Source organism: Numenius arquata, chromosome 6 (genome assembly GCF_964106895.1).
Source record: "Numenius arquata chromosome 6, bNumArq3.hap1.1, whole genome shotgun sequence".
NCBI lineage: Eukaryota > Metazoa > Chordata > Aves > Charadriiformes > Scolopacidae > Numenius > Numenius arquata.
Window position 1 is genome coordinate 8,101,896 of NC_133581.1, and position 26,513 is coordinate 8,128,408.

General features: G+C 36.9%; 1 protein-coding gene across 1 annotated transcript in view; it reads right to left on the minus strand.

The window, feature by feature from the left end:
• The window catches only part of WDR25 (WD repeat domain 25), a 63,305-nt gene that overhangs the window by 26,357 nt on the left and 10,435 nt on the right, over positions 1–26,513 (minus strand). Inside the window, exon 2 of the mRNA XM_074149503.1 lies at positions 2,191–2,338. Within this exon, the coding sequence (XP_074005604.1) occupies positions 2,191–2,338 (148 nt within the window). The remainder of the gene's footprint in view (positions 1–2,190; positions 2,339–26,513) is intronic.

Here is a 26,513-nt window from a genome sequence, read left to right on the forward strand (position 1 = left end):
CCTCTGTGAAGGAACAGTTCTAACATCTATCTGAAGTTAATCAAAGAAGAAATCATCTCAGCACTGATGAAGAGTGAGGAGGAATGAATGATTCAGTAAACTAATGTAAATCAAAATCTTATAGCTGCCTTAGTGGTTTTCAAATGGAAATGAGGCTTTTTATATCGAATTGATTTGGATTCCAGAGGCAAACTGCTTGTCCTGTTGCTCTGAAAGGAATTGACTGATCTGTATAAAAGAAAGAGTAACTATACAACAGAGAAGGAAATCAGAAACTGGCCTGCATGCGTAGCAAATCAGAATAAAATTCCGATCACTCATATCACACTTTTCCAAATGAGGCGTGTATCACCGAAATTCAGGTCCAAACATCAACATTACAACTGCAGTTCACAGATGCTACAAGGAATCCTGCATCCTTGACATAAGGCAATAACGAATATTTGGTATTTTCAAGGATTGTAAGCATTCATTTTGCCTTTACACATACAGTTTAATTAAGTAGTTAGAAATACTACATAACTTACAAGCCAGTAAGGAAAGAACCATTTATAATCTTATCTGTTTTGAAACTTTGTAAATATAATTTGTTACTGTTGTCATTTCCTAAAACACTAGAAATACCTTATTTTAAATGAACCACTACAATCAACCCAGACTACTATCCCATTACTGGATAGTTAAGTCAAAGAGAAGTTAGAAATTAAAGTATATGATTAAAATTACGTATCTTTGGAATTTGTTCTATGGTTTTATAAAATGAGATTTTCCCCAGAGTAGTCCCTTCAAAATCTATTCTAAAATCTATTCTGCTGCTATAAATCCGATTAACAGCAGTAGCCATTCTTTTTAGAACTTGTAAGCACTACAGCCAAAATTAAATACCCTTGGATTAGTAAGATTCAGTTATATTTGAGACCAGAAATGAGAAAGTTGCTGCAATGAGACTGAACATAAAGTCGTCTGACAAAATTAATGACTTGGTATATACTAACCTAATGTATTACCACTGCATCAGATATATAAAGTTCTTTTCCCCATTACAAAACCTGAATATTCTCAAAACATCAATATTCCATAACTGTGTCACCTGTTTTACATTCCCAAGCTACAACAGCTCTCTTCCAGCCACCAATGAATTTAAATACTTCTGGTATGACAAATATTGAGAAAAACAAATTCTTAGAGCATGAAAAAGAATCTTCTTTTCATGTGAACAATATTCATAAATTTCCTGGCCACTTTCCCAGTTCATCTGAATAGGAATGTGCTCTCCAGATATTCACACACAATGTACTTCTTACTTTGACGTAAGAGAAAACCCTAGTAGACAAGAACTTCTTGTAATTTTTGTAAAGGTTTCTTTGTAGTCTTACCAAAAAAATATTGCACCTTTGCAGGAGTTAAACATTTAAAAATAAATTAAGTGGAAAAAATAAAATTCTGTCTCTTCAGTTGAGAAGGTACTATTTTAGGCCTAATCATTTATACATACAGAGGTGTCCTATTATGTACAGCCCCAATGAATGCTGCTGTATGAATGCTGATAACATATAAAGGAGAGAAGAAATACAGCTGATAGAAGCACTTTAGTTTGTGAAGGAGACATAAGGAGAGATAGCATCCAGTAAACTAGTTCTAAGGTCACAAAAATCAAATCCCAAATCAAATTTACAACTGCATCAAAGCAACACAGGTTCAGTCTCAAGTTTTCATACCAGAATGTAAGTTTCTATACTCCTAATTAAGGACCTAGTCAGGAAAAAAACCCCACCAAAATAACTTCAAGGACAAACTTAAAACCCACCCAATTGAGAATGAGGTACAAGCCTATGTTTAAATTAACCGTATGTATAAATGTTACTGAAGTCAGCCTTAAGAGGCTCTTCAAATGCTTTAAGGAATGATCATAACAGACCATAAAAAAATACACGTTACATTCTGTTCATCTCTGCAGTACCTGACAACAGACATTACAGGTGATCATGAAGTTAAAGATAGGTCAGTTTTCTTAAAGATCTCCAACTACTCCAGATACTTTTTTTTTAAATGAGGATACTTTTCAAGAACTCTAACTCTGATTTATAGATTTTATCTATATTTTTAGAAGAAAGAATAAGGCTAATGAGATCCAAAGTTATCTATACTCAATAAAGATAGGGCTATAATACACCCTTATGTGACCTTTACCTGTTTCTACATCTGTTAAATGCAGCATGGAATCAAAGCCCCCACTGAGGATCCTTCTTCCACAAGATGACCACCGGGCAGCTCGAACAGCACAAGAGTGACAGGAATATGTTCTTAAACAGCAGCCGGTATCTACAGCGTCCCATACCTTAAAAAGAAGGATAAGGACAACTTTGTAAAGAATCACAGTATTTTTTTTTCAATGTACTGATAAGTAGCTACAGCAAATCATCATGCCTGAGAAAGCTTTTCATTCCAAAGTTGCTAAGCCTCAAAAGTCTGCTTGAAGTAACTACACAGTTGATTAGAATTATGGCATTTAATTAACAAGGCACAAATCAGTAATACACATTTATAACTTCTATTATTTCTTGAAGTGTCTACGTTGCTCTCAATGGCAATTCATCTTATACTTTCCCATTCATAATGCTGTCCTACCTCTGTGCAGATACGTATCCAAATATATTTTCCCTTTAAATAATTTTTCTTCTAAATTTCTGTCTCTACCATATCTTGCTTTCCAGCAAGTAAGAGGAATCCTAGCAGATTACAGCTTTCGCATCTACCTATAGATAGGCTATTATCATATTTGTCAATCAGTTTCTAATTTTAAGTAGAATTTTATCTTAACTTCACTGAGGAGGCAGATAAGAACATCATCATGCATCTACATGGAGATTTCTAAGGACTGGTCTAAGTCCTCTCATTTTTCTGGACAGAATTAAGTTGATGCTAAGCACTTCTGAAAATTCTATTCTACTAGTTATCCAGGGTTTTTTTAAGTATACAACAGCTAATATTTTCAGATCATAAGTAGTCCTGCTCAGATTTTTAAAGCAATTTTTAAAGATAAAGGCAGTTGTTTCCAAATAATATATTTTAGAAAACAGAACCAGTTTGAATTATAATTTCAGTTACCAAATACAGTTCACAATAATCAAAACTACATCCTTTTCATGGTGCTCTTTTTGTCATAGTTTTAAGATAAAATTAGAAGTTTATCAACAAATGACCTATATAAATATCCAGTATGCTCAGTTCTGAGACAGAAGGCTAAATATCAAAACTATTTTCCCAATGAATATTCTGCTTCAGTAAAAGCTAGATTATAAAATATTTTATGATTGTATGATACAATATAACATACTGTTGAGTCGTCTAATAAAATGGATATCAAATGCTATAACCATACCAGTAACTCCTACATTTTATTATTTCTAATATTAGTAGTACAAATAAATCAACACTTTGACAGTGCTTCATGATAGTTTTATTGCAGCTTCAGTAAATCCAAGGCAGTTTATTGCTTTAAAGTCACCATTTTACTTCATGGTACTTCTATTTGTGGTTAGTCATTTTCATCCTGCAAAAACTTGCAGGATGAAAACAACACTGCCTATGAGCTTAGAAGGTTATTCTGAATTTTGTCTATTCTGATCAATTTCTCAATTCCAAGATTGTTTATATAATGCCAGGCAATTAACAGAATACCAAAAAAAGACTTTTTTTTAAAGTGAGATCAAATTCAACCTTCATGGATATTAACACACAAACACTGAAGTTAGTACCAAAATACAATCAACTGCATGTTTGTGGATTTTAAAGGATGTTAAAACCAAAAACAACTCAGTAAATCAGAAAACATAAGTAGATGTTTGCTTTCTTGTGGCAACAGCACAATTCACAATACAGGAGAATGTAAAGGGGAGAAAAAAGCAAGGCTTTTTGGTAATGTATTGTATCTTCAATTATATATTCTTCTTACTGGACAAAAAGGACTCACTGACAATATCATTATTATATAGTCCATACTCAGAAGACAATGTTCCATTATAGAAGATTATTTCATCAAAGTATCTTCCAGCACGGAACGCAGTTCTGCAATGCAAAGCAACCAATTATCATTAATTACTTGAATAGTCAGTTAAGACTGGAACCGTGATGGCCATACCCTAAGTATTCTACCCTATCCACTAGAAAAGAAACCAGGAAAATTTTAATATTAAACTCCTTTTGAAAGTAAGTTTTCTGCTTTAATGAGTTTTAATGATCATTTCAAGCTTCACAGTATTAAAAAAGGGTTAATTGTGTCTTGGAGGGCTTTTAATGCGAGGAAGCTAATGAATGAATCAAGATGAAAGGAAAAACAGGTGGTACATGCTTCAGATATTTTTCTGTCATGTTTTAGTGATTAAGTATGAAAACTCAATTTTCACAAGAAGGATGAAGTAAAGCAAGTTCAACAGCACTTCTGAGCTCCCGCTTGATTAAAAAAAAAAAAAAAAAAGCTGTATAAATGGAAAAAGCGCAGCCTTAAAGCTGCACATTTCCCTGTTATGTGAAACGGAAGACACGATCGACGCCGGTGGATGAGACCATGCAGTGACCGCGCACAAGGGACACGTTACCGAACGCCATGTTTCTCTTCACTGTTTTGCTTTCCATCAGCTCCCTTCTGCTCAGGTAACGGTGCTGCTGCAATGCCTTCTGCGATTACAGCCGCGTGGGCAAGGCAGTCTTCACTGAGCAAATTCACTTAGTTTATTGCCAATTAACGTAAGCTTTTAATTACAGATTCAAGTATTGTGGGAAAAAGAGCAAGAGTTAAACGAGGCCTCAAGAGGAGCCCTTTCCCTCCCCAGGTCCCACTTCAGCCCAGCATTTCTCCTCCCTTATTCCTATCCCAGCTCCCCATTTTCACCAGGCCTTATGCACATCCCTTCGGCCAGACAACGGCCGTCGCAGGGCCTAGAGGTTTCTTGCTGCCTCTCCTTGCACCTTACTCTCTTCATCCTTTCTCTGCTCCTCCTCACCAGATGGACAACTCTTCCCCTTGTGTCTTTACCTCCCCATCGCCTTCTATGTCCTCACACACATCCTCATGTTTCCTCATGTGTGTCCTTGTGTCCCCTGCCCTCAGCAGCCGCTCCTTTTCTTCAATGTGCTCGAGCAGAGGCACCACATGCTCTTCTGAAGTTCTGTCTCACAGTGAGTTGTTTTCATCCATTTCAGAGTGAGCTGGAATGAGGTGTAGCAGCACACGGCAGCCCACTACCTTCTCCCACACAGGGGAACCCTGCAGCCCCTGCTACCAAACCCCACCGTTTATGCCCAATACAAGCAGTCAGTTCAGACAGAAGAGTTATGACAGACCTCCATCAAGATACGGTCCAGTGCAAATTCACTGGAGCCCACAAATGTGCTTTTAAATAATGCTGAGAGGTGCCGCTCCTGCTGTGGCTTCACAGCTTAATGGATAGAGAAGTCAAACAAGGCAGCAGAAGAGGGTGGCAGACCCTGTCCTGCTGTGCAGTGCAAGCTTCATCCAGGCGCATTCACCCCTATGTAGGGTTCCAAATGACCTGCTTGGGATTTTCCTTCAAGTCTCATGTCTAGTGAATTTAGCTCAGTGTAACTTTGATACATCAAGTGTGCGCCCTGCTGCGAGGAGGATACTGTGCAGTGCATCCCCAGAACAATTTCAGAGTTTGAAGATCCAATATTCACCTTCCACAAGAAAAGGGAAGCTCTACTTGCTATTTGCAAGAAGTGGTATTTGATATTTACAGTTAGCTCTTCAGCAATCACTTAAAGAGGCAGCGATGCCCACAGAAAGTCATATAAAGGTGAGCCATTGCATAACAAGAAACAGAAATGGGTGTGCAGAACCCAAAACAAGGCAATTAAAGGACAAGCTATGCACCATCTGTACAAATAAGAAATTATGAAAAGGTGGGAGCTATGCATGCCCAGCTGTAACAGAATGATTCTGTCCCAAGTTATAAACACTGTTCTGTCTATAGAATTGACAAGAGATGTTAACTGTGTTACTCCCAGAAATGGAGAATCTACTGTATTTCCTTACCAAGGAAAGATGATTCAAAGGTTCATCACAAAGCCACCATCAAGCCTGCATTTTCTTAGCGAGTCTGCTTATTGCCACACATTCAAGAAATGTTTCATGTTATAAACAGTAATCAGTCCATCCTGTCCCTTTAGAAAGAATCCCAAAAAGAATGAAATATGCAACTACTGTCATTAGGAAAAAGGCACATATTACTGGATTATCTCCCCTAAATCTACAATTATAAACTAATGAATTCACCAATATTTGAAAGAAATAAACAGCCAAGACTCAAAGCTTTGAAGTTAACTAGTTCTTTTGAAATATTTTCTTCAATTCCTTTCTGGCATTAAGGTATCATGAACAGTTTAATTGCATTTTTTCCAATTTTATTAAAATTGGCTTCAATGTGTCAAGCTGGTTCATATTTCACTACTAATTCTTACTCTTCCATACTTCACTATTTATAACATTGCCTTTCTATTTCTTTTCCACCAACTGATTTCATTTCATTACCTCTCATATTATAGAACGTATGGTGATTACATAGTTATCTCCTAGGATTAATATATGGGGCCAAAATGGCAGGTACAAACAGCCAAGTGACAAAATTATACTAGAGATTTCTTTACAAAAGCAATTTTCTTTTTACTTTCTCCAAAGCATGTTGTAATTCAATTGCTCTTTCACGTTCTTAATAATATTTGGAAATAAAAGCTTTAGAAGTTTCTTCCTTTCCTGTATAGTTTAGGAAGGCTGTGAAAATACTGTAACCAGCATTTTAGGTAATATAACCAGACCTCCTCACCCTCAAGATCAGAAGTTCACAAATCATGTAAGCAGCTAAACAGTATAACAGTTGAGATTTATTATAGATTATATGTTTCCAGATCCTATTTTCTGACTGAAAGCTTTCAGGAAAACAGCCCCTGAAAATTAGGTACTTCAGGTTGAAGATAATAAAAACTCTCTTGGTAGGTCACAGAAGAAAACAGGAAGAGGTAAGCGTTTGCTATTCAAGTAAATCGCAGCCACAGAAGAATGTTCAGGGGTCTGCTAGGCTATCAGCCAGCTCATAGGACACAATAAAGGCTTTTATTTTACTGACCATCCAAACTAGGCATTCATTCCTAGGAAAAAAGAGTCACAGCAACGTAAGCAGAGTAGCCAAAGTAATGTGAGAACTCATCTAGCATACAAAGACTGATAAATTAGGAATTGAGCACATTTCTGCCATTGTCATTCTACGATTATCTATAACGCACTTGCCTCCAAGCAATTAGATTGCAGAAAAGAAAATACAGAAGCCTTACTTTTAGAAAGAGAAAGGTGCATCTATTCAAACAGACAGTCACTAATTGCACAGTCAACCCAAAAACAAAGATTCAGTTGTGATGAATTACAGGTTGGAAGCAAGTATCAGGAACTAAGTTGTATGCGTTTTGAATTTGCATGCACAAAGGAACTACAGCAGAGCCAATCAAGAATACTAAACAAGAAATTAATTTCTGGAGCATGCATAACAAAATTAAAAACTTTAACAGATCAATTCAAGTTAATGTCAACATAACATCGATACTAAAATAACAGAAATCTCTCCCCTCAGTTTAACTACGTTGTGCCATTCTTCTGTAATTACCAACTTCCTCTGTCAGTGGCTCCTACTACATGAACAACAGAAAAAAATAGTTTCCAACTTCTAGATTAATCTAAATACAAAGATAGCATTTAAGAAACAGCCCTGTTCAGGGATGACATGGGACGGTGTGACAGTACTGAGTTACAGGACACATGAAGAATTACTATGCTTCAACTAGAACATATGCTGCTCCCTTCCAAAGCATGCTCAGGTTGCTCCACAGACTTGTGAAGCTGGAGACACACGACCTTCTCCTTTTCCTTTTTGGAATAACATTGCTCCCTAGCATGTCTCAAGGATAAAAAAAAAACCCACTGTTTTGTCCTTTTCTGTATATTTTTAACTGCAGAACTGAATTAATCTCTGTAATTTGAACACGTCATATCTGCTAACGTGCATAGATTCAAGCGAATGGTACTCCCTGAACCATACTGCTTTTCTGATCTCATCAGTATCTAAATACTGCAATTTCTAATAAATACAGTAAAGACGGAAGCCCCACACTATCTGCAGAAAACTACGTCTTTTCTAGTTTGCAAAGCAAGCTCAGAACTGTAGTTTAAAAGGTTCTTCAAAAGTCAGTGGGCCAGAGGGCAGTGTTAGGCCCACGGCAAACTTACAAAAAGGTATTTGCTGCTGCTTCTTCAGATTTCCTACTTGGATGAGGTGCAGCTTTGGGCAGGATTGCAAGAGTTAAAGGTGCCCCTTGAGTATCTCTAACCAAGAGCAGTAAGGACAAGGCGGCACTCACATGCACAAGTATATTCTTTAGTTCATAGAATTGAGACAACAGAAAGCCAGAAAAATGCAACAAATAGCTGAAAAGCAATAAACAGCCAAGCATTAGCGTGTGCCTGAACCTCCCCAAGCCACTGCATGACTGAAAAAAATCTGATCTTGAGTGGGAATGGAATGTAATATGTATAAACTCCTAGAGTAACTACAGGAAAATTTAGAATATTTCATTGTTGTTTCAATTAGTGGCTTTTTAAAATAGCAAGCTAAATATTACAGTTTTAGTAGAAGGTAGAAGTTGTTGAAATGTTGAAATGAAATTACAAAATGGATCACTGTCTTTGTAATCTTTTGTCTAAACTTGTAGTTAAACTAAAAGTTTACAAGTTGTGTGACAACTAAGAGTTAAGGAAAAACGATGACCTAAGGTCTAGCTTACTTAGACATGTAAGCGTTAATAAATTTATTTTCATCCAGATATGAAGGATGTAAATAGATGTTCAGAGTGTTATATAGACTATGATTGATGCCATTTTGGGCATACCAGTTTAATTTGTAAACTAAGTGTCCCAAAAAAGAGTTTTTCAGCAGGATTCTGTTAAGTCAGATAAAGCTAACACATTTTCAGATGTGTTGAACACTTGCTCCAGGAATGTTTAAAAGTGTGCTAGGGAACATATTTGAAATGACATCCATCTTCCTAATCTAGACATGGTGTAAGAATTATATATGAACACTGTCATTTGACCAACCACTTACAGATTTCCACTACTTTCCTTCTTGCAGCAGACATAACTCAAAACACTATTAGCTTACTGATACAAAGCATAGGACTAGCGACTGACAAAAAGGAGCTAACTTTATTATTGCTTTAATATCTGAATAAGGGTTTGTATTTGGATAGTTTATTACTACCTTCACTACTACAGAAACAAGGGGAATGGAAAGTAGCAAAATATAATAAATTCAATTAGCTGATACAGTCAGCATAAGGTCTCACTTCATTATTTTTTTTTCCACCAAAAATTTTAATATTAAAATGTTTCAAATACATTTATCAAGCCAATGAGGTGGAAAAACTTCTCGTTTGCAAAAAAAAAAAAAGATGGAACAATACATTGGATCATAAGATAGGTCTTAATTTTGTAGGGGGCTTTATTCAGGCAGAAGCATTTAAAGTTATAATACTAACTAACCAAGTTAGCAGTACTACTAGAAACTAGTCAGCAATATGAAAACTGATTCGCAAATATGTCAAGAAGCTTTAACCCTGGTGAATCCAGCAAATGCTGAGTTAAGTACAAGCATTGCATTTAGCTTCATGAGGCAGCACTAACATACTATGCATGGCTATGAAATACATTTCCAATTATTTGGTGTGTTTTATTTTAATCTTCCCTCCCACAGAAACTCAGCAGTCCTTTCCCCAAGGAAGGCTCCATAATTGTTAATTTTGAAGCTTCATTTTGGTGGTTTTGCCATTAACAGGAAAATAAAAACCTAATCAAAAGTGTACTTTGAGCTGTCAGCATCCTATAAAATGATTTTAAGAAAGCACTAATAAACCAAGATAAAATGTTGACATTTTCAGCTGGCAAAGGGCGAGACAAGAAAAGTAAAATAGAATTCTGTAGAAAGAAAACAAAAACCCCACACCCCTACGGTAAGAGCTATCCATCTGGTTATATAAAATAAGGGAATGTTCTTGGTAAAGCTTTAATAACGAGAGCTACTACATCTAACCTAAGCTTGTTTGTTGGCCATCTACTCTTGGAAATACACCTAAAGATTCCATACTTCAAAAGCTGACTTGTAGCACAAAGAAAATCTAATCAGCAAATCAAAAAATACATAAAGAATTTTAATGTATACAAAGTGGCTGGATTTTTGCCAATATAAATAATTAATAGCGCCTCCATTGGAGCCTTTCAAGTCAAAACTGGCAAACAGAACTCTTAAAAAGGTGTAAATTATAAAAAAATGGGTAACGATAAGAGGCTGAACAAGACTGATAGAAACACTTCATAGACACTTCTATCAGAGAATTTGTAAATTACATATTGCCATTGTATCAAAAGCTGAAATTTTACCCCACATGCTATATTTTTCTTAGGACATACTAATCTCAACTGTAAATAGCTTTTTTTCCATCCCCTTGATTCAGAAATGGAAAAAGAAAAGAAAGCATTGACACCAGTGAATCCCTATTTCTTGGATGGTATTCATGTCTGGAATTACAGAAAATCAGACAAGATGACAGGATAGCTGGGAAAAGACATTACTTCCATTTGGTGGCTTTCAATATTCTGCCCCTGGTAATTATATGCAGTTTCTGGACAAACAAGCTCAATCCCCCAGTGTTTCACAACCTTCTCAGAGGGAGACCTTCAAGGTCTTTGGACGGCACTTACACACACATTTCATGTCCGGATGAAATGCTGCTAAACATTGCCAAGTAACACATGCATTGATGTTGCAACATGAAGTATCAGAATACTAACAACACATTTAAACGCTCGATTAAAGTAAATAAATGCTAGCATATTACATAATTATTCAGAAATAGGCCCTGCTGCCTTTAAAAACTGAAGATACAGATTAGAATTAGTTTGCTTATAAAGGATGTTTACCTAAAATTAACATCTCCGTGATAAGAACTGAAATAAAACTGTCAAAGTATGAACAAGCTCAGGGTGAAATCTTGGCCTGCGAGGTCATTTACATGAAAACCAAGTCAAAAGTTTCAAAGTTATTCAATAGCAATTACATTTGAGTGCTTTCATGACACAGCAAGACATTGTAAAATTTTCCTTTTATTATGGCATATCTGTTGCTGTGCCCGTTGAACTGAAGTCATGACAGATTTATAGTGAACTATTTCCATCCATCACCTGGGCTTCACAGAAATAACAAAGCTGAACAGGCACTTTCTTTCAGGCTATTTGCACAGAATAACATAAGCGCTGGATAGGTAATAATCTACTTCTTCACGAAACCTAGCTTCTGAGTCACACATACACCTGAATTTCAGGTATTGTTATTAAGGTATCACGAGAAATTCTCCTCTTGGATGGCAAATCAATTCAGTATACACATTATTATTATTTCACCCAATAGAAAAAATTTTACAAAAATCTCTAACTTATTATTACTGAGACAGACAAAATATTTAGGTATGGAAGATACACCTGATACAACAATCAAAAAAAAAAAAATCTAATACTTCCTCTATTTGACAGAATGGTAACTTAGAGAGTTTGCTAAATTTAACAAACCAATGAAAAAATTAAGGAGATCTTAAATTGTGCTGCTACAGCCCATTATGAAGTGCAATTATGAGAAGGTAAAATTATTTCAGTGCAAGTCCTCGGAGAGGCCATTAAGGTGCCATTAAAAGATCATTATAGTGTTTAACTTCATGAGTAAAGCTACTTCATTACAAGTCATACCATCATTTTAAAGAGAGGAATGTAATTCTCACCCCCCAAAAAAGTATTCTAATTCCAAATAACTACATCATCCTCATTTTGGGTCTTTAGTTTGCAATTTTTAAATTTGTTAACCTTCTGCTTGCTCATGTAAGAATTAAGATCCAAGCGGTCCAATTTCCAGATGTGTTGGCACTTACAAGAGTCATTAATGCCAATGGAAGTTGAGGGTAGAGGGTTAATAAACTTTAAACTTTAGATTGAATTTGAAAATTTGGATTTTAACCTTTCAATGTTATAATACCTCCTATAACTTACCCTCCTAACTGAGGGAATAATAACACCACTATTAATTTCTGATTAAGCAGTTAGCAGCTTCACACATATGCTGCGTGTATACAGTCAAGAACAACTAGACAATATATTTATGACCAGCAGCACCCTACCCTCCCTCCACCCTCCATCACACCACCAGCGACCACAACATGGACCAGACACCTCTTCCTAAGGATGAGCAGGGCAGAATCAGACACAGGCACTGCTCGGAAGAGGGGTTCAGGGGAACAATAATCAGACATTTTGTTATTAAATACGGCTGTAAAAAGGTACTGTTAGAGAACATGCTATTACGTGGTGATAATCAACAGCATCTCCAAAAAAAAAGCAATACTAAAGTGGGTTTCAATCTGTTTCAGTTTCCAGAACCGAAGGAAACCCCCAGTGAGGACACAGACTGCACAGCTACCTTAAACCAACTGTCAAGTAATGCACTTTTAATCATTTTTTATAGGTCCCTTAGAAGTAAGATATTCCCAAGGATTCAGTAATCACAGGCTTAAGACATTACTACTACCTATTAAATGATATTTTTAGAGTATAATTACATTATTGAAGTATGATCGCTACTGTGCAAGCTTTGCCCTATCATTTGTTATCAAGGTACTTCAGCTTTGAAACTCTCACCCAAAACAAATGAAAACTGATTAACTTCAACAGTAGTTGATTTTTCAACTCTGATAATTACAGGCTGAAGGCGGGAGGGGGCGAGACTTGGAACCAGTGCCTCTTCCTTGAGAAATAAATTATTCCACACCATTTAGAAGTAAAAAACTTTTTCCCCGCCAACCCAAAATACATGTTTCAGAATCAAAGTACTAAACATCTATACATACACACTGTTTAAGCAGGACCTGGAATAATTAGAACCACTTATGTATTTAAAATCAATTATGAGTTTGAATAGTGACAGCGATATTAAAAAATAGCATAGAGAGAGATTTAGATTCTACAAATGAAAGAGTATCCCATAACGTGTTGCACATGCCTGATATTAAATACCACATAAAAGGGCAAGATAAAGCAGCATTCTACGCTTCTAAGTGTCATAATACTTTACAGATCAACATCTGCTTTAATTCTTAACATCTTTGATCACTATTTAAACAAAAAGCTTTTAAATTTGAGGTAGTCTTTTTAAAGGCATGTTTTTAAAATGAAACTTCAGAGCATTTTTAAATGCTGGAGTACTCCCATACTTACTTGACAATAAAATCAATCTAAAATTCCTTGTTTGAGGGGTTTGGGGTGGTTTTTGTTTTGTTTTGTTTTTTACATGAGTTTTGTAACACCATCAGGGACCATCTGACTTCAGTTCATTGTTTTGTAGCATTTCCAGTAAACATCTAGTTCAGATACGGCACCAAGCTTTGAGTCTTAGGGGCACGTGTTTGCTTTTTAAACACAGCTGAGAGCTACAAGTTTCAAATATACATTTATTTTTACTATCACAGTGGCATACAAAGCACATTTAAGAAGTGACAAAATCAGTTTCAACAAATTAAGTCCAGTAGGAACTATATACCTTACTTGTTTAATGAACAGTACTAGCAGCACAGGTTCCACCCCTACTAAAAGAAAAAAATATTAAAATAAGCTCAGTAAGATGATCTTGCTGTTTAAAAAATACTTCCAGAGAAATGGGCAACAAAGAGAAGCACTGACACAATTCATTGTTCCTTAAGACATCATCTGAATCTTTCTATGGGAATGACTGCCATCCCGAGGGGGATATAAACTAAAAACTGAGGAGACATGTTGAAGAACCAGAGAACCATCAAATTTTAATCATCTATTTAAACTATAATCAAGGTGGGCAGATACACAGAGTGGTGTGAAAAAGCAGCTTAGTTTCTGCTAATATGTATTGGAGCTTTAATTCATATGTTGGTTAGAAGCTACAGTATAAATCTGTTCAAAACACGATCATTGTGCAGTTGCTAGCATTTTTTATTGGTTACATTTCTTTACAGCATTAAAGTGGAGAGAAAACTGACATGCTTATTTCCATTATTTTCATGTATTTTTTTCTATATTGCCAAGTGAAATCTTCACAGTTCTAGTTTCCTTCCTTGAAACCAAAACATCATTATTAACAAAATTCTCCTGAAACCATTTTATCTTGCCTGCTCATTTAAAAACTTCAGGGAAATTACACCGGTAGACTTTCAAAACACATTGATTCCTTCTCCAAAAGCACATATTTGTTTGTTAGAATGTTTTATATTGCTTGTACGATTTTAAGAGACACTAGAAAATTGCAGCCGTTTGCACCATAAATTCTTCACATAATGAGATCAAGGATCAGTGTATTTGGAGATTTACTTTTGACTTTTATTTTAGCAGACAGCTAGAGTTTTCCCAGTTCGTCTTTGTTCTTAAAAAGGAGAGATTCCAAAAGAATGGAGATGCAATAGAGGTAAGAGCGGCGTTCTTTCCCCATTCCCGAGATTTGGGAAAATACTTCGCTTTCCATTCACATCAGACCACTCTGAATATGGCCCTGTTGGCTAAGAGCCCTTTCAAGGCCAGCAAGAGCCTTGGGGCACAGCAGGGCGGCCGGGAGCTCCTCAGCCCGCTTCAGCATCCCCTGCACTACCCAGCGCCACTGCTGGATGCAGCAAAAACTCTGCAGCACCAAGACCTCAAATGAAGGCAAGGGAATTGGTCACATTACTCCCAGCACTCGCTCGTCTCTAGAAGGCAGGGAAGCTGCAATCTCTATACTATACAAACAAAACATATATATATAAAAAACACTATACTAATCTAGACACACTGGGAACTGCAGAAAGTTAAACATATATTAAGGTGTAGGATCTGTGTTATCTTGGATTTGAAGGTATTTGATTTGATTTTGGCTAGATATTTTAATATCCAGATGAATAATTCAGGACTGCCCACCACAGCTTGTAGTAGCATTTTACTGAAGCTGTATTACACAATTAACAACAAGCTGGAGTGATTTTTTTTACCTTCAGAGGAAGAAATATCAGAGCCACCTCTGGCAGCTGAGCAACTTTAACAGCTTGATTCCTTTCCACAGAAATAGCCTTACTCTGCAGGAGGTCAGAAACAGGGGTGAAGAGAAAAGATGGCTGCAAGCCCACTGTTTGATTAAGTTCTTGCAGTAAAGGTCTTGAAGTAAGAGCAGATTTTTTTTTTTGATTTCCCAGAGCGGAATACAGTTTGAGAAATACAGCGAGCAGACGGATTATTTTAAGTGACACCGAGGATAAGACTAAACCGCAGTTGTAGCTGCGATACCTCACCTGGCTTTGTACTAGAACCAGTTTAGCCAGGACAACAAGAGAGCACAGAAAAAGGTAATTTATTTTGATAGCTTCTTTTAAATGATACTGGATATTTTTTAACTGCTCTGAAGAATACCCCTATAGCCTTCAGGCTGGGTGTAAACTTCGGTTGAGGTCTTTTCAGGATTTTTCTCCAGAAGATCATAGAATCATAGAATTGTCTAGGTTGGAAGGGACCTTTAATATCATCTAGTCCAACCATCAACCTAACTCTGATAAAAAACATCACTAAGCCACGTCTATAAGCACGATGCCTACCCATCTTTTAAATACCTTCAGGGATGGTGCCTCAACCACTTCCCTGGGCAGCCCATTCCAATGCTTAATAACCCTTTCAGTGTAAAGATTTCTCCTAATATCCAACCTGAACCTCCCCTGGAGCAACTTGAGGCCATTTCCTCTTGTCCTAGCAGGTTGGATGTACTATATAGGAGCCTCCACTTGTTCAAGTTATACCAGGATCAGCCAGACTGAGAATCTTTCCTATTTTTCTTATGGAAGTCATCCTGGTTTATAACAATTGTTTGTACCATTACTGAGCTATTATGATTTTTATGTATCTATAAGAATTGGGGAAAGTAATAGGGAAAACATACAGGAAGTTTATGGGCCAAGTCACAAAGGTCTCTGGGTACAAGGTTTGGTCTCCTGCAACCCCTGGAACAAGCTGCTAAGTGTGTTGTGAATATCACGCCTTCTAACACATACATTGAATTGCTGCACGTGAATTGGAGGTGTGTACTTCCTATATAAATTAAAGAGCCTCCAGATAACAACTCTGAGCACAAAGCTGCCTTCTGTAATCCTCACTGACACTTCCTCTTAGGGAGATCAGCATAAAGTCCAAATCTCTCTACTGCAGGAATTCCTGCTCAGGTGTGTCTCCACTGGATGGCCGAAGGCAGATTTTACCCAGAATGAATTCTGTGAAAAATACTGTTAAATCCTGGAAGCTGAAGAGCATCACAGAATGAGTAACATGGTGAAATACAAGTGATGATTACCTTAAGGATGTTTTCATTTCCTGGATACTCACAAGGACTGCCTCTAGTATTTGGGAGTGTAGGAGGCAGATGCCCCAAAGACCTCAGGATTTCTCAAAGGTTCACATTTGGCTCCCAGGATATTCAGTACCTCCTAGAAAATCTGCTAACGCAAAGCTAACAGTTTGCACCACAGATGGTGATGGATACCTTCCACAGAGCCCAGGTTTTCTTTAATGTGTGCAGCAGTGCACACCAAAGGTATTCCCTCAGCATATTCCTGACATTTCAGTGTAGTAGAGACAATCCTGCTCTGCAGCGACTATCTAGGAAACAAGTCAGTTGCAAAACAACTTGCCCATTTTTAATTTTTTTAATTTTTTTTTTTTGCAGTCTCCCACCAAACACAGACCACAACTCAGTTTTCTTCACCCAGTGTGGCCATCACCATAACTATTCCTTCATTCCTTGGCCCACTGGTGGGGACTGCACAGCTGCAGGGCTGGTAAGATGCCCAGAAGCTTACTGTGACCCACAGAAGTCTCACCTTCCCTTCCAGCCTGCCCCATGCCACACACTATTTATTTCACTTTCACATTTGTCTCCAGCATGCTGAGCCCATTGCACTGATGCTTTTCACATCCATGTGTCTCTACACTAAAGAAAGGGTACAGTTTTGTTTTGTTTTCCCAGTTGGTAAAGCCCCCACCAGCTTTACACCAACTGTCTCAGGTTAACTGGGACTTGACTATTTCACAGTAATTTTAGCGCAGATGTACAACATCGGCTGTGTCATCCTATTTTCTTTTTAAGTATATTCACTTTTCAAGTGAAGTGATTACAGCAGCTCCTCTTCTCCAAGCAATTTACACAATGTCAACATGCATCATTAGAATACTCAGATTATTTTTTTTTTGAGGGAACTCAAGTATCTACATATTAACAGCTTTACATAAAACAAAACTGATTAGCTTTTGTTATTTCTCCTTTGCATATCTATGCAACCCATTAGACAGAAAGGGGCCTGGTACTCGTATAACAAATAACAGAAGATTGCAAATATGTTTAATATTCCTCTTTGTAATATAGTTTGGTTCCTATAACATCATTTAGATTGCCCTACAGAGTTTCTGTACTTCAGACTTTATAACTCTTAATCTCTCTCCTGCGAAATTTTGAAGAACAACCTATTACATAAGTCAACCCAACAGAAGTTATTGCCAATGATTTCATGAAGGCCTTTATCCCAAAGGGCATGGTATGTCATTTGCAAACCTAATGTACATCTAATCAGCAGAGAGGGTTTTCTGTGTTGGCTTGCATTCCTAAAATGTAACACACTGACACAACCAACCTGACACTTGAACAACAGATCTTTGACTATATTTTTCAACAATACAAAGCAGAACAGTTTGCGTCAAATAGCCTTTTCTTTATTAATACCTTAGAGAGCTGTTTACTTTAATAATAGATTCAACAATATTAAACACAGCCTCAGTTAATTTTAAAAACCCACATGAGGTTTTTTTCCTTAAGCTGATAAGCATCTGAAAATTGTGTATTTACTTTACCTGGCTATCATATGGTGAGAAAAATGACAGCAATTTAAGATAAAAGAAGCTGTGCCTTAAAGAGCGATTATTGTTACTGTAGTTCAAATGTTTTCAAAGCTATTTGCCAGATGTAACTAATTTTTTTTAAATTTAAACTATTAGTACAGCTCGAGTGAGAAGTCCTGCTATAAAAGTGTGAGTGAAAGCATCTACAAATATTCAGAATTGTACAAGTTTAAAAGAATCTACCATATTACTCTATAGTAACAGCTTAGAAATTAACTTAAAGCCTGCAAAATTATTGTGATTTTGTCATATTAAAGGGACAGTATTACTAACTTTCATTTTACAGCTGGTATAAGGGCATACCTTTGGAGCTGGAAGTGAAAATCATACTCCATACTAAAAATCTAGAATCAGGTTAAAAACTAGCTTTCTCCTAATTGGACATTGACATGAAACCATAAAGCAATGGCAATGTAGAGTTATCAAGGAGCAGATATGACCATAATGATACTTACAAACATTGCCTGGCATTTACATAGGACTCAGTTAAGTTCTATTTAACTATAAGCAAATGTAATATTTAGATATTTGTAAGATTACACACTACTGCCCCTCCAACACACTTTTTCTTTTTCTAAAGCCTGATGAACACACTTCATTTTAGCAAGCAATAATGCATAATAATTTTATTCTATCAGTACGGGCTGCCTCTGACTACATTGCTGTAGTGCCAACCTACACGATCATCACATCAGTGCAGTGGTACCATGAGACATCCCACTGTTAACCTCACCCCAGAGGAAGGACTACCTTGCTCATGAGGGCATCACCCCAAACCTGCTCTGCAGCTTCTAGCCCCAGGCTGGCAGCACTGAAATACGCACATAAACCCAAAGTAACTTTCACCATATGTCCCAGGGTGCTCGACTCCTTGGCACTACCGTAATACAGCCTCTCGTCGAGTAGAATTTGGTTCAGCATTTCTCACTGCTGTATGACACACCTAGAGAAATTGCCACGTCACCACTGTAAGTATTTAATTGCATTTACTTCACTATCCGTGTAGAACTACTGAATGAATGATTTAAAAATGAAAAGCTAATGTAAATATTTTGGGTTTGGGTTACTTGAAAATTCTGGTAGCATTACAGGCTTCTGCATCTTAACAAAAATTTAAGGAGATTAGTGACCAGTTTTGAACATATTTTTCAGACATATATAATTCCTATTTAAGCACATAAAAATGAACAATTTCTAAAATAAACAATCATAATGTCAGCAGCTGCCTATCAAGCTTTTTGATAAACAAGGCTCTGTACTGAGATACCCAAAAGCAGATTTCTCATCAGTCCTTACAAAGAAGGGAGTCCTTCATGTATAACGGTGGGAAAAAAATAAGCAGTAAGTATCATTTTGGTTCAAGCCATTTGACATAGCAGTCATATGGGTGAAAGCTGTTGACGTTCGGAACATAACCACTCAGTTAGAATGGGTCCACGATGTTCTCCAAATACTTAAAAACAAAACCTGGTAGTTGTGAAAAGCTTCCCCCCCCCCAAGTCATTCTACAACTGAAAAATTTCTATTGGGAAGTCTCCCTAATGAAGTGCTTACCACTTCCAACACTATTTTCACATAACACATTGAAGTCCCTTCCACAATCGCATTCATTTATTATTTTGGCTTCCTATCGCTCAGCTGCTTCTCCATCTGTGTTGCCATCACTAAAATACTTTTACCACTCCAAACAATATTCATCACTTCCTTGGTTATGCTTTCATGTACCTGCAGTTATCTCCACTCCCACTGCACAAAGCACAGATAATTAGTTTAATTAATCTTCATGACTGTTTCTAAAATTTAGTAGCTTTTCTTGCTGTTCTCTGAATTAGCTTTAAATTGATGTATGAGAATTAAAACATCTGCTTAGCATGTTGCAAGTGCTGTCACAAATTAAAAACTTTAAAACAAAGCATTTAATGTACTTTACAGAAAAAGATTATTATGAAATATTAGTTACACATTATTACCAGGATTTCAATGGACACCTCATTCACACAGGTGAATGAAGTATGCAGGCAGAGAATACCCATTCTGTAAGTACAAATAACTGACAATAGAGGTTTTCTGTTAAAGCTCTTTATATATATAAAGATATATATATTTTAATAGATACACACACGAGCACATGTATTGTGCTGGTGCAAACAAGGAGACTATCGTTGTTGAAGAAAGATTTATTTTTTAAGGGAAAAAACTTGAAGGGAATCCTTTGACATTTCAATTAAGTTTCTACAGGAAAGGCAGAGAAGAACAATGGAAGAAGGAAACTGGAAACTACAGCATAGGGAGGATTTTCTAGCATCTATGAGGGCTTTTTCCAATTGCAGTGTAAGCTATCTTGGGTTGTATAATGCTCTTTGTCAAGAAAAGCCATCCTTGCAGAGAGGAAAACATACTGAGCATAGGTGCTATGACTGAAAAAACCCTTCTGGTATTATCATAAGCCGTATTTCTTTAGCTGAAGATATCAACACACCTTGGTAACACCTCATGATGGATCTAGGCTGACAGTCTAATTTGCTACTGCTTTTCTCCTTATTCTGCTAAAAAAAAACCAAAAACAGTAAAATAAATCGACCCCTCACTTTTTTTAAAAAGAAAAAAAATATAGTATACGGCATGGTTCAGGTGTTCACTGTTCAGGTGTACACTGCCCAGATGTAGCGGAGCAAATGGAATGGAATAATTGATTCTCCACGCAGCAACGCTGGAAGTAAAAAGTACAGAGGGTCTAAGCAACAGTAACACTTCAAGAATGAGTTAAGTAACATCTGCGTTTTATACTGCTAAACCTTTAGAAGCAAAGTACATTTTTCGCAGTGGGTAAGAAATTCTAGAAACATAAGTACTACCTTGAGTAATTATTGTTAATTAACTAGCAATGAGGCACTATTTCCAAGTGTGACATTTAAAGCACATAATGTGATTGTGAATATTCACAAAGATAATTAAGTTCATCTGCTTCAAGTCCTTGATTTCAGCACATCTGAAAACACCTCTTAAACTATCATTAGACCTGTAATCAAGTATTTTGTTGCTCAGGAAAATTGGATACCTTTGCTTACCTCCTAATATAGGGATATGTGTTCAAATGCAAGTACATGGCTTTTGTTAAGAAACTCTCCTTCAGGCAAAAGCTAAGAAAAAAAACCCAAAACAACAAAACACTAATTCTGATTGTTTTCTCAGAAGAGACAGTTAAAAATAAATTCCTCACACCATCAGATGGAGACCAGAACAAAAATGACTGAGCTTCCTTAATTGAACTCAGGATCACAAGACTGACACGAGGGATACTTGTTTTAAAGTATTCATCATCAAGCCAGGGTACCGCTACTAAGGTGCATACTAAGGATACTATCCACATTAGGTTCTGTATTTTCTTCCATCTTGTTTACAGCTAAGTCAAATTCATTACAAAAAGAAAAACTCAACCAAATTACAGGGATGAAATACAATGCATAATGCAAAAGTGTGGGAAATCAGAAAATGCATTGACATGATTCTGTTGGGAAAAAAAGGTATAACCATTATTGTCTTCAGAGAAGGAAGGAGGCTTTGATCATCAACACTGATCTTGGTCTTGATCAAGGCTTCCTGGAGAAATACCCTAAAATAGGGAAAAACTGACCCCAAGCACAGGGTGTCAAAACAGTCATGCCTTGGTATTTTATCCTTAATTTTTCCAAAAGTAAAGAAAGCCTCTTTTCACTAGAATAATGAATAATGTGCTCCAAGATAGAGAAGAAACATATAGGCAACATTCTAAGGTACAAAATATTAAGCTTACTCTATTGCTTTCCAATGATTTGACACAGAGGATTTTTAATCAGTAAAAATAACTGTAAATAATGGTATGTTATAAGGATGTCCTACTGGTCTGTATCTCTCAACCCAGTTTGACTAGCAGTTTTATTCTATACCCAAAGAGTCTCTCCTGAGTTTTGTCAAGAATCATGTTTGGAGAGAAAATGAGGTGAAATCTTTCTAAAAAAAAAGAAAAATCATATGTTCTGAAAAAGTGTGTAGTGCCAAGAAACTCCTGACCTTGTCTAAAGGACAGTTCCTGCTGCTGCCTCGCTGCGTAAGTGCGCATTTAGTGTTCTGCTTCAAAGGTGCCTCGCAAGCCCTGGCAATGCCAACTGCACCGAGAACAGAGACGGGTATGAGACGCTCCATGCTGCAGGTCATTAACCCCCCCTGCCTAGAACAGGAGCCAGCTGGACTTTGCTCGGGAGGATGTCACCCTCCAAGAAACCCTTGGTCCTTTTCTCATCAGCAAAATGACAGTACCTGACCCCAAAGAGCACATAAATCTCAGACTCCCAATTCCTACTTTGGGAAGAACTTCTTCAAGACATCTACATGCTACCTACCTCCTCCAGTATCTGTTACCTTAAGCTGTAAATGGACAAAAATGTTTATAAAAATCTCTGGGCATGAACAACAGTGAGAGTTAAGCCCATGTTGCTGCACTTCAACTCAAGATACAAGTTCAGATAAAAGTGATCTTCAACCAAACTAGTCAATAAAATCACAACTGTAGTTCTCCAACAAGTGCTCAAGGCATGTTTCAGAAAAAAACCAACCTAATCAGGCCTATCCAAAAAAAGAAATACAGTGGAGGAGTAAAATTTAGTATAGATCTTTCTTGTCCCTCTCTTTCTTCTGTGTAAGAACACCAAAAGTACTGTGGAAACACTTTCTTACAGTCAAAATTCAGCAATAGTCACTTTTGGAAAGTTTCATGAGCGCTACTTCTGTTCCCATATAAAGTGGTCAGCAGAATCAAGTGGACAGTGGGAGGTTACATTACACTAACCAAATGGAAAAAGTTAGCCCTAACGCAAGCCAGGTCTGCCAAACAGGCATTAATTGAAAGTCAATGGCTATGGTCCACATTCTTAAAGCTAACGCAGATTTTAACCTCCCCAAGGGAGCTGGGGACTCTCCAAGGGGTACTGCTTTTTGGAACAATACAACCAGAGAATAGAAGGAATAAATAAGAATCAAAACTATGTTGTTAGCATTGTTCTCCTACTACTGTGGAAGTATGACAAGATAATGCCTTTTGACATTTCAGGGGAATAAACATGTATGTTTCTGATGCTCCTCACTGAATTTGCAGCAAAATAAGAGGAAAGCAACATTTAAAACATGTTTTTCATCTGAATTCATCTATTCTATAGGACATTCTGATGGCATTAGACCATCATAACTCACCAACATGTAGATTACACATTATTTTCTCGAAAAATTTTAAAATCCAAATTAAGTATTCTCTGAATTAGAATCATAGAATCATAGCATTCTAAATCCAAATTAAGTATTCTCTGAATTACTGCAGAGATTCGTACTAAAGGAGCCTAGAATTTAACACCCTATGTATTAGGCAATCCAAAGGAAACATCAGAAACTCTCAGCCAAAACATCAAATTAGTTACAAGAACAGTTGAGGCAAATCAGGCCAAACAGTAAGATTCATACGATCGAAGACTTCATCTGATATTTTAGCAATCTATACCAATCCATCTTTTTATAGCTAAATTCCCACTATCTGCAAAAGAGGTATGCTTACCAAATGCTGAACAATAAGGCAAGCTGATAAGGGAAGAAAAAAAGAAAAAAAAGAAGAAAAAGAGAATCACCTATAAAAAAAAAATATTTTTCACTCTGAAGACAGGCAATCTTTACATTACAAGCAAAGCTCACAAAAAAAAAAAAAAGGCAATTTGTAAATAAGTATATGTACACAGTAAAGGATATTTAAAATCATTGTTTATCAGCGACTCTATCCACAACAACAAAGTGTGTCTGCCATTGATGGCCATCTTTCCATAGAATCATAGAACCACAGAATGGTTCAGGTTGGAAGGGACCTTAAAGATCATGGAGTTCCAACCCCCCTGCCATGGGCAGGGACACCCCCACTAGAGCAGGTTGCTCAAAGCCCCATCCAGCCTGGCCTTGAACACTTCCAGGGATGGGGCATCCACAACTTCCCTGGGCAACTTGTTTCAGTGCTTCACCACCCTCACAGTAAAGAATTTCCTCCTAATACCTAATCTAAATCTCCCCTCTTCCAATTTAAAACCATTACCCCTTTTAATGTAGTGTGTTCTTTATTGTGCAGAAAGATTCTGGGATAATCATGTCTGAGGCAAAACGCAAATTCTCCATAAACCATTGACTCTAAGGAAGATGCTCAGACACACCACATTTTCAGCTAGCTAAAAGTTAGGACCATGATTAGTTTTTTTCTACCTACAAAATAGCAATCGTACATTCATGCTGGGCAGACAGTGCAAGAGAAGTAACTTCCCACACACACCAAAATAAAGGGAAGAATTTCCACCTATTTTGCAGTTAACCTTTAAATGTTTTGTGACTAATCATTGTAATATGGCTAACCCTGTGGATGTACCTAAAATGGTAAGTTCCTGGAAAATGAAAAAAAAATGAAAAGAAGTTACAAGATACTTATAAATCAGTTAGTGATTTAAGCTATGGTTAGTTGTACAATATGAAAAATCAGAATTATTTTAGCAGAAAGCTAAACCAAGTAAGGCAAAGATATTTATATCCCCACCCCAGCTGTATACTACATTTACTAAAATTTTGGCTTAAGAAAAAGAATGCACAAAAATTTACTTCAGATAAATCGGACATTAGGTATATTTGGGATGACATACTTAAAGCAGAGCAGTTTGACACACACATTCAAGTAAGTCAGGAGAAACCAATATATAATGACAGGTAGCTATTAAGAATTACTCTAAAATCACTAAATTTTCTTCTGCTGAACCTATATGGGAAAAGAAGTCGTAAATTTGGCAGTTTCTCATTAACTTCCCAGTGTAATAGTAGTGTGTTAAGAATGATATAAACGTGTTCAGACCACCTAAAAGCACAATCACAGTAGCAGTTACTAGTACTTAGTATTCATGTCCAAAAAACACTTAAGTAATCAATATCTTACCAGCAGGCAAACGAGAAGAACTTCAAATGTATTACAACTCCCCTGGAGATAATTAGCTGAATTACTATAGCCATTTATTAAATAATCTGATTTTCCCTTCACCTTTATGTATCATGTTCATTAGCATCAATCACTTGCCCAAGATCACATACATTTATGCTCTATTAAAAAGTGAGGATTCCTCATAAGTCTTAAACATCTCAATTTCAGACTTACAGCACTTCCGAGGCAAATTGTCTTAATTGTCCTCAATTCCTACAGGTAACTAAGGACTGGAGAGATACGTTCAGAACACCACATCTCACAGATTTTGAACATCCGCTACTAGAGTAAGAAACGCTGTTCTATTCAGAATATACATACAGTCTTAGCAACTGTACGCCCCTGTACATCCAACAGCTTCTGAAACACTGTGTATCTATTTGCTGTTGACCTACAGCTTATTTCTGAAGAGGGAGATGTTTGGGTTTGTTTTTTTTACTTAAACTTTAGTTAAACAGTGGCTATCAAACATACCTATTTGTACTGGAATTCAATATTATCATATTTTTTTTAAATATAAAAAGGGGGCCTAAAAGAAAGCTGGGGAGGGGCAATGGTTTTAAACTAGAGCAGAGCAGATTTAGATTAGACATTAGGAAGAAGTTGTTTATGCCGAGGGTGGTGAGACACTGGAACAGGTTGCCCAGAGAGGTGGTGGAGGCCCCATCATTGAAGACATTCAAGGTCAGGTTTGATGAGGCTCTGAACAATCTGATCTAGTTAAAGCTGTCCCTGCTTACTGCAGGGGGGTTGGACTAGATGACCTCTAAAGGTCCCTTCCAATCCAACACATTCCATGATTCTATGAAAACTGTCAATCAGCTAAGGCCTCTCGTCCTTATACGTACATATATAAAATCAGGTAACCATCTCTTCTGTTATTACAGTCAATATAACAAATAAGCACAAACACAACAAAATAAAAGGAGCCATTTAAGCTGTCTCATTCTTGCACATTATCCACCAGGAGAACTTGACCCAGCAGGGACAACAGGTACGGACAAGCTCCCCTGACCCAGCCACCAGCACAAGGCAGGCGGGGACACTGGCAGCAGGGGCAGGGCTGGCAGCATTTCAGGTGGCTTTCTTATATTAAGGAGTACACTGATTTGAAGTATTATCTAACTATGAGGGGCAGCGTACAGTTAGCGATTTAGAACAGCTATGTGAAAACCTGAGCTTTAACGAATCTTGCATTCATTTATCAGTAAGTCTGGGCAAGTAACATTTTCTTTGCAGCTGTTCATTCTATCAACTAAAAGATATACTGTTTATTGTTCCCAAGGCTATTGACAACTTTAGTAACTGGGGAGGAAAAAGGAAAAACAAAAAGGAAAAAAAAAGAGATGAAAAATCCTTGGCTATGGAAAATATAGATGCAATCCTAAACCCACTGATTTC